The 16306-nt window shown below is 40.5% G+C and overlaps 1 protein-coding gene and 1 pseudogene across 10 annotated transcripts in view; one reads left to right on the top strand and one right to left on the bottom strand.

Annotated features, from left to right (window-relative positions):
• Positions 1–16306, bottom strand: part of Helz (helicase with zinc finger) — a 190728-nt gene that overhangs the window by 38539 nt on the left and 135883 nt on the right. For all 10 annotated transcript variants that reach the window (XM_029568373.1, XM_029568371.1, XM_029568370.1 and 7 more), the window contains 3 exons: positions 6311–6362; positions 5383–5573; positions 3459–3666 (listed from right to left, as the gene is read on the bottom strand). In XM_029568373.1, the coding sequence (XP_029424233.1) occupies positions 3459–3666; positions 5383–5573; positions 6311–6362 (451 nt within the window). The remainder of the gene's footprint in view (positions 1–3458; positions 3667–5382; positions 5574–6310; positions 6363–16306) is intronic.
• LOC103742195 lies at positions 9358–10587 on the top strand (annotated as a pseudogene).

Below are 16306 nucleotides of genomic sequence, written 5' to 3'. Positions count from 1 at the left end.
TTATCATTGAAATCTACCTGATGACTTTATATCCATGCTCAGATGCCAAGGAGCTCAGAAAGTAACCAACTGTGACTACTAATACTCAGATATATAGAAAGGCATAAGGCATGTGCAAACATCTTGGTGTTAATTGCATTAAAAATGAATTTTTCTTTATGAAACTGTATTTTAATAAGGAAATGGAGATCTTTTTTAAAGGTTAAAACCTCATTTAATTTTATAGGGTTTATACACCTCATTTAATTTTATATCTTATAGGGTTTATACTGAGTACAATATTGTATTAATTCAATACAACTGTATTAATTCAATTGTAAACCTAAAAATTTACAGCCAATTTTGAAAGAGAAGCATCTTAGCTCTGGAAATTGTTATTGAATATGTCAATGCTGTTGTCATGAAATGCTTCTTCTAATTATGTGGTTATTAAATAGTTTTTTTAAAAGTGAAGAAAAAAAAAACTCACTGGATAGCATTAGAAAATTAAACAGTACAGAAGAAAAACTTGGCAAGTACAAAGGTCTATTAACAGTAACTCCCCAAAATGAAGCACAGGGGGAAAAAAATTGAAGAAAAAAGCAAAAGGAATTTTGGAGAAACTTTATTTTTTTTAAAGATTTTTTTTTTTTAAGTATGTATATATCTACTTGTGTTTGTGGGTATGTGCAGGTAAGTGCAGATGTTCATGGAGTCCAAAAGAGGGCATCAGATCCCCTAGATCTGGTGTTACAGGCAGTTACGAGCCATCTAACATGGTGCTGGGAACTGAACTCAGCAATACATGCTCTTAACTGCTGAGCCATCTCTTCAGCCCCCAACTTGACGCATCTTAATGCATAGATAAGTGAAATCATGAAAGAGAGCAAGTGAACAAAAAAAAGTCTGAAAATACCAAATTTGAAAATCTCCAAACTTAATGAAAACTATAAAAAACTCCAACACAAGAAAGACAAAAAAATTGGACATATTATAATCAAACTGATAAAACCAGTATAAAATAAAAATCTTTAAAGCAGAGAGAGAAAACAATAGATTACATAGTAAAAAACGGTAAGACATTAGATTTCTCATGAGAAACAATGTGAGAGAACACAACAGAAAAAAATCTCACTAAAAGATTAAAAAGTTATCACTGCAAACCAAGAAGTCTGTACCCTGGAAAAAAAAAATCTTTCAAAAGTGAGGGTTGGGGCTGCCAAGTTGTCTCACAGATAAAAGTAGTTGTTACCAAGCCTAAACACTTGTGTTAATCCCCAGGACTCACCAAGTAGAAGGAAAGAACTGACTCCCCAAGTTGTCCTCTGACAAGCTGTGCAGTGCACATGAACACACTAAAAAAACTTTTTAAATGAGAATCAAGCTAGGTATGGTGGCAGCCACCTTTAATCCCAGCACTTGGGAAGCAGAGGCAGGCAGATCTCTGAGTTCCAGGCCAGCCTGGTCAACACAGTGAGTTCCAGGCCAGCCAGGGTTGCATAATGAGACCTTATCCCCCAAAGACTTAATACAATCCCAAACAGAATTGGGTGTGGTGGTGCTCGCCTGTAGTCCCAGCACTTGGGAGGCGGAGGCAGGCAGATCTCTGTGAGTTCAAGGCCAGCCTGGTCTACATAATGAGTTCTAGGACAGCTGGGGCTACAGGGAGACCCTGCTTCAAAAAGAAAAAAAAAATTGTGTGTATTTTATACATAAAATCATCTTTATATCCCCTTCCCCTTTGGCACCCTCCAATAGCCCCCCACTGGAGTTCATACATTCTATCATTTGTTTTAAGGCCTATTAGGTAAAGTTAGTGTTCCGAGATGTCCCTCAGTGCAAGTTTATGCACCAGGATTTAGTCAGCCTATCTAGAGTCTCTCCCTTCAAAAAAATCAGCTCTTCTTTACCCAGCAGTAATCAGCTGCCAATAATTCTTCGACTAAGATTGGGTCTTGCTGTTCATTTCCAGAGTTCTATGCTGGGTTTTTGTCTGCCTAAGTTTGCATGGGTCTTGTGCATGCTGACACCATTGCTGTAGGTCTGTATGAGAAGGGTCCCAGGTGCCTGTAGAATTAATTCCGTATGGTTCCTGGCTCTTAAAATCTTTCCATCCCCTCTTCCACAATGGTCCCTGGGCCCTGGGTGGGTGGACCTCAATATAGGAGACCTATCCAAGGACCTACACTCTGTCAACTCTTATTTTCTGCTTTTTGGCCATTTGTGGCCTTTTGTGCTCCTGGCCTGCTGTTGCATGAGAGTTCCTATGATAGAATTGAAAGATGCATTAGTGTTCTCTTCATCCCTTGTTCTATGTTCTGTTCAGCTAACTTTAAAAAAAACTATAAAGGGACTAGAGAGATGACTTAGTGGTGAAGAACACTTGTTCTTCCAAAGGTCCTGGACTTGAATCCTAGGGCCCATATGGCAGCTAATAACTGTCTGCAACTCCAGTTCCGGGGGATCTGACACCCTATTCTGGCCTCTGTGGGCACTGCACACATGTGCTGCAGTAACATACATGCAGGCAAAACACTCATACACATAAAAAATAAGAATAAAATTTTTTTTTAATTTCATTATTTTTATTTTATGTGTATGAATGTATTGCCTACATGTAGGTAAGTGCAGCACACACGTACAGTGCCCACAGAGGCACCAGTGTCATGCAGTGCTGCGGAGGTCAGAAGAGGGCTTCGGATTCCCCTGGAACTGGAGTTAAGGATGGTTCGTAGCCACCATGTGGGTGCTGGGAATCAAACCAGGGTCCTCTACAAGAGCAGTCAGTGCTCTTAACCACTGAGCCATCTCTCCAGCCCCAGAATAAAATATTTTAAAAACTGGCAAGCTGCTAGGCGTGGTGGCACACGCCTTTAACCCCTGCACTGCAGAAGTAGGCAGATCTCTGTGAGTTCCAGGCCAGGCCTCAAAAAGACCCAAGAAACAAACAAACAAAAAATCTGGCAAGCTGATTCCAAACTGTTTATGGAAATGGAAAAAATACCTGGACTACACAATTTTGGAAAAGGTTAAGTCAAAGCACTTAGACTACCTGCTTTCCTAGGTAACATTTACAAAGCCAATGGACTCAAGGCAGCATGTTCAGCTGATCATTTTATTTTATTTGTATGAGTGTTTTGCCTGCACCACATGTGTACAATGCTTGCAGAGACCAGGAGGGCATCAGATGCCCTGGAACTGGAATTACAGACGGTTGTTAGTTGCCGTATGGGTGGCTGGAACCTGAACCTGGGTCCTTTGCAAGAGTAGTCAATGCTTTTAACCCCTAAGCCATCTCTCCAGGTAATTCAAACCCTTTTCTTGACACAAGTCTCACTATGTAGCCCTAGTTGGCATGGAACTTGCTGTGTAGACCAGGTAGGGTGCCATATACCAGGTTTTCTTTCAAAGAGGTCTCTAAATGTATGGACATAATTTTCATTCCAGGAGTTTAGGAGGAGCACAACATAGCAACCTACCATTTCGATTTTGCTCAGGTTGATCCTTCTCTGGATGCTGATTCTGTGGCTGTCCTATGCTGACAGGTGGGTGATGTCCAAGGCCATAAGGTATAGGAGACCCTCGTCCATGTGTCTGTAACAGGTTCATATTGTATGCCATTGCTGCTTGATGTGTAATAATTCGAGGATCAACTGCAAACCTACCCTGGTATCCTGTCCATGGTACCTAAATTATCATAAGAAAGAAATAATTGTATTGAGTATATTTTAAAATGCAAACAAATAGTGTTGTTTATTAGGAAAAGACAGAGAAGGGGGGAGAGGGAGAGAGGAGAGAGAGAGAGAATAAATTTACAAAAATGGGCAACTACTAAGCTGATGCTACTCAACAGTAACAATTGGAAGAATCACTGCTATGTCCTTTATGTCCTTACCAGTCAAAAACTGGCTCTCAAAATCTTTAGCATGTTAGAAAAAAACAGAGCATTTGGAGGATTAGCAAGAAAATGAGAGCTTCAAATTGTTACTTAATTCCTTGAGACTTTAAAGCATTTTATACTCCTGAATCATTTCCCTTTGATATGAATACACATCACCAATTACCATGAAAATGATCTTTGCAAGTCAGAACTGCAGTTACATAGTGTAACAGACTGAATAAAAGAAGGGAGGGGAAAGTTAAGAATATAGTCTAAGGAGCCTCAACTCAAAGAGCAGGTATTTTAACTTCATATGAATAACCTAATCATTTAATGTTCATTTGCAGCAGGCAAAATTTAAAGAGGTCTTTAATTAGTACTTGACTAATTCAACTTTTCTTTAAAACATAAACACAAAAAATTTGTATCAGTATATCTAGATATGCATAATCTCCACATATTAACAGAAATGGGATAAATACAAGGGCATCCAAACGACTGCCATGCAGACTCTTAGAAATCTTACATAATAAAGCTTCTTTGACCTGGTAAAATGAAATATAAATCCTAACAGACTTACTATTTAAAGCAGATGATCTATCATGTTGCCAGGCTGTCTGAGAAGAAATAACTCGGCTGGAATCTAAGGCCTCCGAGAAGGCATTGAAGCACACGCTTCTTAGTGACAACTGCTCTGTGGGCCTCCATGACTGGGAACTCTCATGGTCAGCATGGAGGACACCTGTCTGCAGTTCAGCAGTTTTATCTGTGGGGGTACGGGCAGGGATGCTAAAGCCCGCTGGTAAGATCACTTCAGCCTGAAATCACCTCACTTAAATCACAGAAATTGTTTCCTATCCTGAAACTCCTAAATCCAGAAATATTTATATAGCGACAAGCTAACAAAATCACAAAAAAATTCAAAATCTTAAAAGAAATAAAAATAGGTTTATATATAAGATGAAAAGCCTTTAAAAATCTATTCTCAGAATTTAGTAGAATTTTTAAGTAGCAGTAATGTTTCCTAAGGCATGGAATTTCTCAGACAAATTCAGATCCAAGAGAACTAGACTAAAAGCCTCTTTTTCCTCCAATAAACTCTATTTTTTAGGAAGACTTTATGACTTATATAATAATAAAAAAGAATAAAAACATCACTTCACAAAACAATTTTCCTCTGAAAAACTCTTTTAGAAGAATACAAAGCTTCCTAATTCAAACATGCAATTCGCAGATTTCATGGTCTCTGATAACCCAACAATTACCCAGAACAATACACATTTCAAATTTTCACAGTTAAATATGGATTTCTTTAAAAGCAGCATATGGACGTTGCAAAGTTAAACATAAAAAAGAGGTTGTGGGCTGGGGCATGGCTCAGTGGCATAATGATCGTCTAGCATGCACAAGCCAGGGTTGATCCCCAGCACTGAAAGAAAGCTGGTGAAATGGTATTAAGGATTGCCACCATTTAGTGGCCTGTTTACTTTATTCAGTAGAAAGCATTTCAAACATCCACTTACAGGTAAAGGCACCGACATAACTACATTCCCTCCATAGACAGCAGGTACATAAAGAATGCTTGTCCCAGTGTGAGGATCTATTCTTTGAACGGGGCTTGGAGATTTTCCCAAATTTGGGTGAGGTCCAAGAGGGGGTGGAGGAGTGTATGCTCTAATAGGATTGCCAATGAGTACGGAAGGACTGGGCTGCACTGAAAAATAAAGAGAGAAAGGAGACTCAATAGTGCACACATTCACCTGGACAGAGGTGGTCTAAATCATCCGACAGCACGACATATCTCTCAGGAGTACCATAAAATACCACACGGTCAGAGAAATTATGGAGGCAGAATGAAGCATACTATGGAACATAATCATTTCACAGTGTTCTCAAAAACAGCTGTACAAAGGATACTTTTCAAAAGCCTGCATAAATTTAGCTTCAGAGGAACTGGAGATTGAGTCCTTCAGAGAAGAGAACCATGTGTGCATATACTCCTAGGGAACAACCTCAGGACTACAGAAACAGAATTCTTCAGAATAAAGTTATGATTTGCAGCTGTAACATAGCCACATACGAAGTGAAGATTAAACATTACAACCATATTTAAAACCATTTAAATAAGCCTTATTTTGAAATTTGTATGACACAACACTTATAGCATAGAAATATCCTGTGAATAATTAGGTTGTATAAAAGGTTTAGATGCTTCCCCTCAAAACTTCCGAATACTTAAGCTGGTACCTACAAAACAACCACTTTTCAGAAATAACTAATCAACTCAATGACATAAAAGAGTAAAAGAATTAATGAAGGTTACAAAATCCATGTTTGCACATGCCCAAGTAAAGAAGGCAAAAAAGCAAGACAGGGACAGATAGAAAGCTCTTCCTGGAACAAATCTTTTCTCATTGGAGCAAGCCTTCTAGGGCTAATATTTCTACTTACCAATTGCATCATTCGGGTAGTGATCATTCTGGGTATGAAGGAGGCTTTTCCCCTTTAAAGACAAAAACAAACATGATAACTAAGCATGTTTAACCCAGAGAACAAAACTTTTTGTAATCATATGCAAATTAAATACAAACATTTACAATTAAAAATTTAAAACTCTGAGGCCATAAACAGGGGCTGACAAGTGCTTGAGTCAACTTTCCTTAGGTCATGGCCATCTGATATAACATTGCTGTGTCTCTGGTTATGTTTCAAATTAATGGTATCTAAAATTCTTGTTTGAGGGCTAGAGAGATGGCTCAGCAGTTAAGTGCACCTGCTGCTCTTATAGAGGACCTGGTTCAATTCCCAGCACCCACAAGACGGCTACCAACTATCCATAACTCAAGTTCTGGATGATTTGACTCCCTCTTCTGGCCTCTGCAGGCACTGTACACAGATGGTGCACTTAAATACATGCAAGCAAAACATTCAAACACATAAAATACAAATAAATAAAAATTTTAAATTCTTTTTTTGTTTTGCTTTGTTTTGTGATTGTAGAGATCTGGCTTATTTACATGTGTGTATATGTGTGTCTGCATGAGTGGAGGTGGGGGTATGTGAGTGCCCAGGCACAGAGGTCAAAAAAGGGCATCTTGTGTCTCAGAGCTGGAGTTACAGGAGTTTGCATGATGATGATGCTAGGCTTGCTACATAGGTGTTGGGGCCCAAACTTTGTCTTCATGACTGCAGAGCTTCCTAACCACTGAGCAATCTCTCTAGCCCCCTGTTTTTTCAGACTGGGTCTCATGTAGCCCAGGCTGCCCTAGAACTCACTATGTAGTTGAGGGTGACTTGAACTTCGGATTCTTCTGCTTCTCCTTCCTGAGTGCTAGGATTACAGGTGCGGCCATCATGCCCAATTTTATGTGGCTCTGGGGATAGAATCCAGGGCTTTGTGCATGCTAGGCAAGCACTCCACCAACAGAGAAAATTCTTTCAATGAATTTTGTTTTGTTTCATTTGTTTTTTGAGAGAGGATCTCACTGTGTAGCCTGGCTGGCCCGGAACTTGCAGTGACCCTCCTACCTCTGCCTCCCAAGTGCTGGTACTACACGATGAACTATGTAGTCAATATGACTGAACTCTAAAAATTGTTCTCAAAGGAAAATTCCAGTCTCCTATTCATGACAGTGAAAACCATGCTAATATACTGTTTGGGATTTATGATATTTTCAGTATGAGTCATAGTATCTGAAACTATACAATTTTCTTTGTAAAAAGGGATAGAGACACTGATGACTCTGAGATAGAATCTAGCTAACTGCTGGTGGCATTTGTCAATATAGATCTCCTTCTCACCTCCGCAGCATTGCATGACATGGGTGCACTCACATACATTCAGGCTCATACAGATAAAAATACACTCATACAGATAAAAACAAAAATAAAACAAAAAATAAAATAATAAAATATTTAAAACTAAATAAATAAAAAAATGCAAAAAACTTCATTCCTGTTGGTAAGACATACCACATATGAAGCCGAGAGAGGAAAGGTGCAATGCTATTCAACTGACCACTAGATACACACACATTTATTTATAGGAAACAGCTGAGAACTAAACAGGGAATAACAAAGAGAAGGGTAAAACTCGTTCTTGGCCAAAGCAAAAATGTCTGACTACTCTGCTAATCTGTGTGGCTTTCTGTTAGAGACCCCGAGAGCCAAGAACATCAGTAGCTGGAGGTTTAAGGTCAGCTGCTTATGAAAGGTCTCGTAGCTTCATTTTCTGCTGCTGTGATAAAACATCCTGACGAAAGTACTTCAGGAAAAAGGGTTTCTTGGTCTCACAATTTCAGCTAAGGGCCACCAGTGCAGAAGTTGGGCATCAGGAACTTGAAGCAGCTGGTCCTATCACATCCACAGGCAGGAGAGATGCATGCTAGAGCTCAGCTCACGCTCTCCTTTTTATTCAGTCCAGAGTCCAGGCCATGAAATGGCGCCATTCACACTCGTGTTGGATCTTCCCACCTCAACTAAGCCAAGTAAGACTATCCCTCACAGGAATGCCCACAGACCAACCTACTCTTGACAATTCCTCCCTGTGATGCCCTTCCCAGGTAATTCTCCATTATGTCCAGTAGACAGTAAGCAAAGACATCTAGGAGCTAATTCCAAAGTGTTCCAAATTAAAAGAGCCAGAAAAGAATCAATTACTCCATTAATCAGAAGAGAAAAAATGTTCAGAGTCGATATCAGCTATAAAATGTTCACAGAGTTGATATCAGCTATAAAAAAACAAACTGCCCAGGAATAAAGAAGCAATAAGAAAAGCAAGCGGGGGGTGGGGGGGTGTTGGGGGATGGAGGGTGGAATGAAGAGGAGGAGGATGACCATGGAGATGGCAGAACAAGGGACAAGAACCCCAGAAGCAGGCAGAAGGAAGAGAGCAGCCAGTGGCATACACACTGACAGACAGGAGAACCAGGGACAACGATGAGAATTCCACGGGAGAGCAAACTGCCTGGACATTTTAGCCTCCAAGTCTATTGCTGTAGCTCGCTCAAGACTTTACAAATCAGAGACTACTATGTAGAAAAGGCACAGTAACTTATACTTTGTAGGCAAGATGGTGCCCCTGAAGATGCCCAGACCCTAATCCTTGGGCCCTGTAAATGTGTTAGATTATTCATCCAACAGACTCTGCAAATATCTTTAAACTTCTGGGCTTAAAATAGAGAGGTTAGGCTTACACAGTATGGCCGGCGACATTAGCTAGTGCTCGTTCAACTCTAACGGGGAAAGTAGCAGACTACAAGAGACCGAACTGTATCTGCCTCTATTTCCAACAGACTCACGTTCAACTTTTGCTCACAAAAATAGCTGGGAAAATTTTATTAGTCTTTTTTTTTAAGTTAATATAAAATTATAGCAAAAAAGGGGGGGGGGACCTGAACTTTAGTAACACAGCTGGAACAATCCACAGCAACGGCAGAACCGGAGATTTAATTTAGTTGATTTTCTGTGGTTGTTGGTTGTTCACTAGTCTCACAGTGATGGAAGCTGCATATTTTTTCAAAAGGACCGAGAAGTTGCTGGAGGTTTGGTTGGTCCAGGCAGCAGTATGATGCAAGCCAGGGATCTGGGGATCTTCGCACTATCCCGAGATCTGAGTAGGATGTCCTTTTGGAGGATGTGCAATGTTCAATCATAAGTGTGACAAAAACTGACAAGCAGGAAGCTTATGTACTCAGTGAGTAGCATGTTTGTTTCCAAGAGACGTTTCATTTTGAAGACTTGGTACCACCCTCTTACTGAAAGCACTGGTTCGCCTGTTGAAGCTTGCTAGGGATTACAGTGGGTTTTACGCAATTCAAAACTTCTTTTATTCTCATAAGAATTTCAGGAAGGCTTCTCACCAAGGGTACCCACACCAGAATTTCCAGGAAGAAATAGAGTTTCTTAATTCAATTTTCCCAAATGGAGCAGCATATTTTATGGGACGTATGAATTCTGACTGTTGGTACTTGTATGCTTTGGATTTCTCAGAGAGCCACATAATCAATCAGCTAGATCAAACCCTAGAAATTCTGATGAGTGAGCTTGACCCAGCAGTTATGGACGAGTTCTACATGAAAGACGGTGTTACTGCAAAGGATGTCACTCGTGAGAGTGGAATTTGTGACCTGATACCAAGTTCTGTCTTTGATGCCACGCTGTTCAATCCTTGTGGCTACTCAATGAATTGGAATGAAACCGGATGGAACTTATTGTACTACTCACATCACTCCAGAACCAGAATTTCCTTTGTTAGCTTTGAAACAAACCTAAGTCAGACCTCCTATGATGACCTGATCAGGAGAGTTGTGGAAGTATTCAAGCCAGGAAAATTTGTGACCACCTTGTTTGTTAATCAGAGTTTTAAGCATCACACAGTGCTTTCTTCACCCCAGAAGACTGAAGGTTTTAAACGTCTTGATTGCCAGAGCGCTATGTTCAATGATTACAATTCTGTTTTTACCAGTTTTGCTAAGAAGCAGCAACAACAGCAGAGTTGATTAAGAAAAATGAAGAAGAAAAAAACGCAAAAAGAGAAGACACACAGAAGGTGGTGTTGGTGGCTGCTTTCTAGATGTTGATACTGGGGGCTGTGCTTTCCATGACCACCACCTCGTAGTTGCAGAAAGCCCTAGATGTAATGATAGTGTAATCATTTTGAAGTGTATGCACTATTATATCAAGGAGTTAGATATCTTGCATGAATGCTCTCTTCTGTGTTGAGGTATTCTATGAATACCTCTCTTGCTGTGAAACTGATGTGCATATAGAAAAACTTTTCCTATATGAAATTTTACAACTCTTGTGAAAACAATTCAATTTGGTTTATGCACAGTATAATATTTCTGCAAGTATCATCCAAAATCCCCCACAGACAAGGCTTTCATCCTCATTAGATGTTGGCCTCAGCTAACCATCTGGGACTGTTCTATTAAATTGCTACCAGAATTTTATGTCCAGTTACCTCCACTTTCTAGAACATATTCTCTACTAATGTTAATAAAATCAAATTTTTTACTTCAAAAAAAAAAATTCAGCGATTATTCTGGATTATCTGAATGGACTCAAGTTAATCAATCACACAAGCCCTAAACGCAGAACAAGCTCTCTGGTACAGATATGTGGCAGGAGGGACATCAGATTCCTAGGGAGAAGGACGCAATGCACTATTGCTGGCTCTGAGACTCAAGAGGCATGTACAAGGACCAGTGAGAGGTCTCCACAGTTGACTCCGAACTGACAGTCATCAAGGAGACAAGAATATCAGTTCTAAAACCACAAGGACCTGGATTCTGACAACCACGTGCATCAGTATGGAATCAGGTTCTCCCTAGAGCCTCCCAATGAGACAGACCCCTGTCAGCCAACACCTTGATCCCAACTTCTTAAAATCCAAGTCGAAGAAACAAAACCAATCCAAACTGAGAGGGGAAATCTGCTCTTTGTTAAGTCCGCATGTTCATAGTAGCTTACGGCAGCAATGGAAAGCTAATACAAAAGTAACCATCATCAGGAGCAATCCTACTAAGTGGGCATCATGCCAGACAACAGACATCAGCACCCAGGGCACTGTGTGGTATACTAAATACAGAAGCAAACAAGAGACTGCCACACAAAAAGAAGTGCCATGTCTACAAGTATAGCCTGCACTCCACAGAGCTCAATACACGATACAACTACTGGCTGGGCACATGCCTTTAATCCCAGCACTTAGGAAGCAGAGGCAGGCAGATCTCTGTGACTTCAAGGCTAGCCTGGTCTAATAGTGAGTTCCAGGCCAGCTGGGGCTACAGGGAGACCCTGTCTCAAAAGGAAAAAAACAAAAACAAAAAAACTACCTATCCTGTATTGACTTAATGGGTAAACTGTATAGCAGGAACAGCAGGAAATTTGCTTGATTTAGATAAAATACAATGTTTAGTAGCTTATAATTACAATACAAATGTAGCAGCAAGCTAGAGCTAAGTATGTATAGAAGTCAAAATAATGCCAAATTAATTTAATTCTGATACTAAGTCTCAGAATTATGTTTACCTTTGATAGGATGCTAATTAACACAGGATTTCTATAAAAAATGTAGCTTATATCATGTTATTTATAAACAAATGTAGTTCCTATTATCTACCATTCATTCATTCATTAAATATTTACTTTTTCATCACTCCTTTCTTCCCCATTTATTCATTCAACAAACGTTTACTGACAGTCTACCATGTGTGCATCTGGCTAGGCACTGAGGCCACTGAGGGACCTGAGATACATTTTCTCATAACGTGATAGTGAGACACAGCATGAGCACCTAGGTACAGATGATGCAAAGCAACAGACCAACTATGGTCTATAAAGTACAAGGATGGTTTTCGGAGGATCCATTTCTGAATGTCATCTACTTAGTAGTGTGCACAGACATCCAAATGAGATGGGCCCATTGCAGCAAGTGCCCTAGAACAGGCTGATGGAGGCAGGCAAGAGTTTCTCTGCACATTTGTTTTGTAGGGTCCTGTGAAGCCTGCCCTTTGCCGCGGTTGAGGCTGGACAGAGGAAGGCGATGAAGGGCTAGCTAGGACCACCTGCTTCTGGATCCCCTAATGCTTTGTGCTTTAGCTAAGTCTTACCTCAGAACTGAAGTCTTAGTGAGGAGAGTAAAGACATTTGGCTGGAAAGCCAGAGGCATATTTTGTGGCCAAATTCAGTCCTGAGGGAAGCAAGTCTTAGAACATTTTTAATCACCATATAGCTTTCTGATAATTTCATTTATATGAAATCTTATTAAGATGGTCTCTCAATTTAAAATTTTCATTTATTTATTTATTTTATATGGGTACATGTGTGCTATGGTACCTGCTTGTGGGGGTCAGAGGACAATTTTCACAAGTCACTTCTCTCTCTCCACCATGTAAGTTCTAGAGCTCCAACTCCAATAGTCAGCCTTGGCAGCAGGCACCTGTAACTACTAAGCCATCTCACTGGCCCCTCATTAAAATTTTTAAATTCTGGGGTTGGAGAGATGGCTCAGCAGTTAAGAGCACTGGCTGCGTTTACAGAGGATTGGATTCAATTCCCAGCACCCACATGGCAGCTGACAACCACTTGTAACTCCAGTTCCAGGAGATCCAACTCCCTCTTCTGACTTCCATGGGCATTGCATGACATAGGTGCACTTACATATATACAGGCAATGCACTCATATACATAAAAATTTTCTAATTAATAATAGAGTTAAGCCGGGCGTGGTGGCGCATGCCTTTAATCCCAGCACTCGGGAGGCAGAGGCAGGCGGATCTCTGAGTTCAAGGCCAGCCTGGTCTCCATAGTGAATCCAGGACAAAACTAGCCAGGCATGGTGGCATATGCTTTTAATCCCAGCACTTGGGAGGCAGAGGCAGGCGTATCTCTCTTTGAAGCCAGCCTGGTCTACATAGCAAGTTCTAAGACAGCTGGGGCTACAGGGAGACCCTGTCTCAAAAAGACCCCCCCCAAAAACAAAAGATTTAAATGGTAACATTAAAGCTACTAATCTTTATATTACTAATACACAAAACTGTGTTAAAATTAAGGAAGTTTTTAAAAATGGGGGCTTGGTGAGATGGTTCAGTGGGTAAAGACACCTGTTGCCAACCATAACAACCTGAGCTCAATCCCTGGGATCCACAAGGTGGACAAAGACTGATTATACCATGTGTCTAATTAACCAGATATATAAATAATTTGGTGAACCACCGACAGAGAAAGTAACACAAGATTTCTACAGGAAGAATGAAGAATATTTTTATTTTTTAAAGTTTAAGATAAATTTTGGGAGATGGTTGCTTTGGCCTTATATTATACAACTTCTCACTGAAAGAAAAGAGCCACAGTGTGCTCCACCAGATGCTCCAGAGCCATCATATAGTTAGCAGATGCTCAGCATACTCACCATGTGTGGTGCAGGAGGCAGGCACTAGGGGTCATAAAGAGCATATTTTTTGTTTCAGGGAGTTTATGGTTTGGGGGAAATAAGTGGACTCAACATATACTCTACCTAAAAAAAAAAACCAAAAAAAACAAAACAAAACTGCAGGGTCTTGCTTAAGGTCAGCACGTATTCCATTTCACATTTGAATGCAGCTCATCCAGTTACTAACTGACCTCAAATCTAAAAACTTGCTCTACTTACTGTTATTGTTACATGTTACTGAACATGTAGTGTTAATGATTCTCCAACATTTTAAATTAAATAATAAGATTAAGAAGCTTCAGCTCAGTGTACACACCTGCAATACGTGTACTCAGAGGGCTAAGGCAGGAGGAGTGTGAGTTCAAGGCCAATCTGGGCTACATAGTGAGACTCTGCCTTAAAAAAAAACCAAGGTTTCTATGAGTTTACCACTTCCTTTTTTCAAAAAAAAAAAATATATATTTTTTTAATTGGGGCTGAAAGATGGCTCAGTGGTTAAAAGCACTTGCTACTCTTGCAGAGGACATGAGTTCAATTTCCAGCACTCGCATCAGGCAGATCACAACTGCCTGTAACTCCAGTTCTAGGGGATCTGACATCCTCTTCTGATTTCAGTGGGCATTGTATTCGTGTGTGTAAACACACAAAAATTGTTTAAAATATATTTTATTTATTATTTTTTATTTTATGTATATGAAAGTATTGCCTGCATGTATGTGAATGCACCCATGTCGTGCATATGGTGCTGGAAATTGAACTCGGGTCAATGGGTGCTGAATGTATGTGAATGCACCCAGCCGCCATATGGGTGCTGGGAACTGAACCCGGGTCCTCTGCAAGAGGAGTCAGTGCTCTTAACCACTGAGCCATCTCTCCAGCCCCCACACATGCTTTCTTTACCAACTCACCTACCATTGTATCTGTAGGTTTCCATAGGATTCATGTGTGCAAACACACAAAAATATTTTAAGTCTTTTAAAAAGTATTTAGTGTGCAAGTGTAAGCACTTGAGTGCCATGGCTTACATGTGGAGGTCAGAGGACAGCCCTTGGGAGTTGCTTTCCCTCCAGGGGGCTCAGGAGATGGAACTCAGGTTGTGTGTGACTGTTTCCACCTGCTAAGCCATCCTGCCAATCGACTTCCCTCCTTTCACATCCCCTAGGCTCTGTCTGTGTGGTCCCATGCAGAAATGCCCCTTGTTCTCTCATCTCCTGTACCTTTTGTAAAAGCTCAGACTTCAGTCTCATACTTTGGGCAAGTGATAGACCCTCTAAGAGATGGAGCCTAGTGGGAAGACTTCAGGTGACTGAGTGTATGCCCTTAGTGGGATTATGAACTGTGGAACTTGGTTGGCTCTTCCTCTTTCCTTTCTTTTTTGCATCCCAGCAAGTTTGCTATTCTGCATAATCCCACCATGATGAGCAGCCCCAGGCCCAAAGCAAAGGGGTCAACTGTGGACTCTAATACTGTGAGCAAAATGAATTACATCAGGTATTTGTTACAATAATGAAAAGCTGACTAACACAAAGCTTTCTTAAGCATTATTTATCCGTTAAAAAAAAATTACTTTTCACTGTTATACTAAGTGAAGTAACACAGACTCAGAAAAAAAATCGACATACGTTCCCCCTCATATGTGTATCCCAGAACTAAACCCTGATAAGTGAATATGTATCCAGACATAACTACAGGAACCAGGATAATGGAAAGGAATCAGGAAGGTAAAGGAAAAGAAAGAACCTGAAAGAGAAGAACAGTAGGAAACAGGCCTTAATAAGGGAGATATGGATAAAAACTGGGTTAGTTTAAGGGAGCGGGGAGGGAAGGGTATACAAGGAACCTAGGGGATAAAGGGAAAGAAGGAGCTCAAGAGAGGTAGGACCATAGGAGAAGGGTATTAGTAAGGGAAAAAGGGGGGAAATGGGGGCACCTTAAGTGTGAAACCATGATGGAGGGGTGAGACAATGTGAGAGATAAATAATGCCTAGCTAGTTTTGAAAACCAGAGGGAACCATATTACTCCTACAACCTACTGACAAATTATACATAGCAGATCAAGAAATATATGTCTAGGTAAGGTTTTTCTGAGAACAACTGATCTTTGCCCAAGATTTTTCTATGTGATACACAGTAATTTAAAATACCAGACTGGTGGAACCAACCTTCTTGGGTGTTTAACAGACATACTTTGAGGTCTATAATAATTTGGTCAGAGGGACATAAAGGACACTTTTTGCTCCTTGCCCTCCTAGATCGACTAGTTCCAGGGGACTATGAGCATCTCTCAAAATTCCCTATAATGGTGGTGGTCACCTGTCCTCTTGATCAAGGAGGCCAAGGAGACCCCACCAGATGGACTTGAACCAGTGTCCAATTTACAAAGAGGAGGGTCAACATGGAGGAATCATTTCCTCCACGCTTCCAAGTGAAGCCAACCATGGTCGAGCAGGACCTTTGACTTATCTTCACATAGGCGGAACTGATAAAAGAAAGGAGCCAGGGGCTTCTCT

The sequence above is a fragment of the Nannospalax galili genome, unplaced genomic scaffold (genome assembly GCF_000622305.1).
Source record: "Nannospalax galili isolate Female #2095 unplaced genomic scaffold, S.galili_v1.0 scaffold781, whole genome shotgun sequence".
Classification (NCBI taxonomy): Eukaryota; Metazoa; Chordata; class Mammalia; order Rodentia; family Spalacidae; genus Nannospalax; species Nannospalax galili.
Note: the sequence above shows the minus strand (reverse complement) of the source record. Positions and strands in the feature narration are given on the sequence as shown.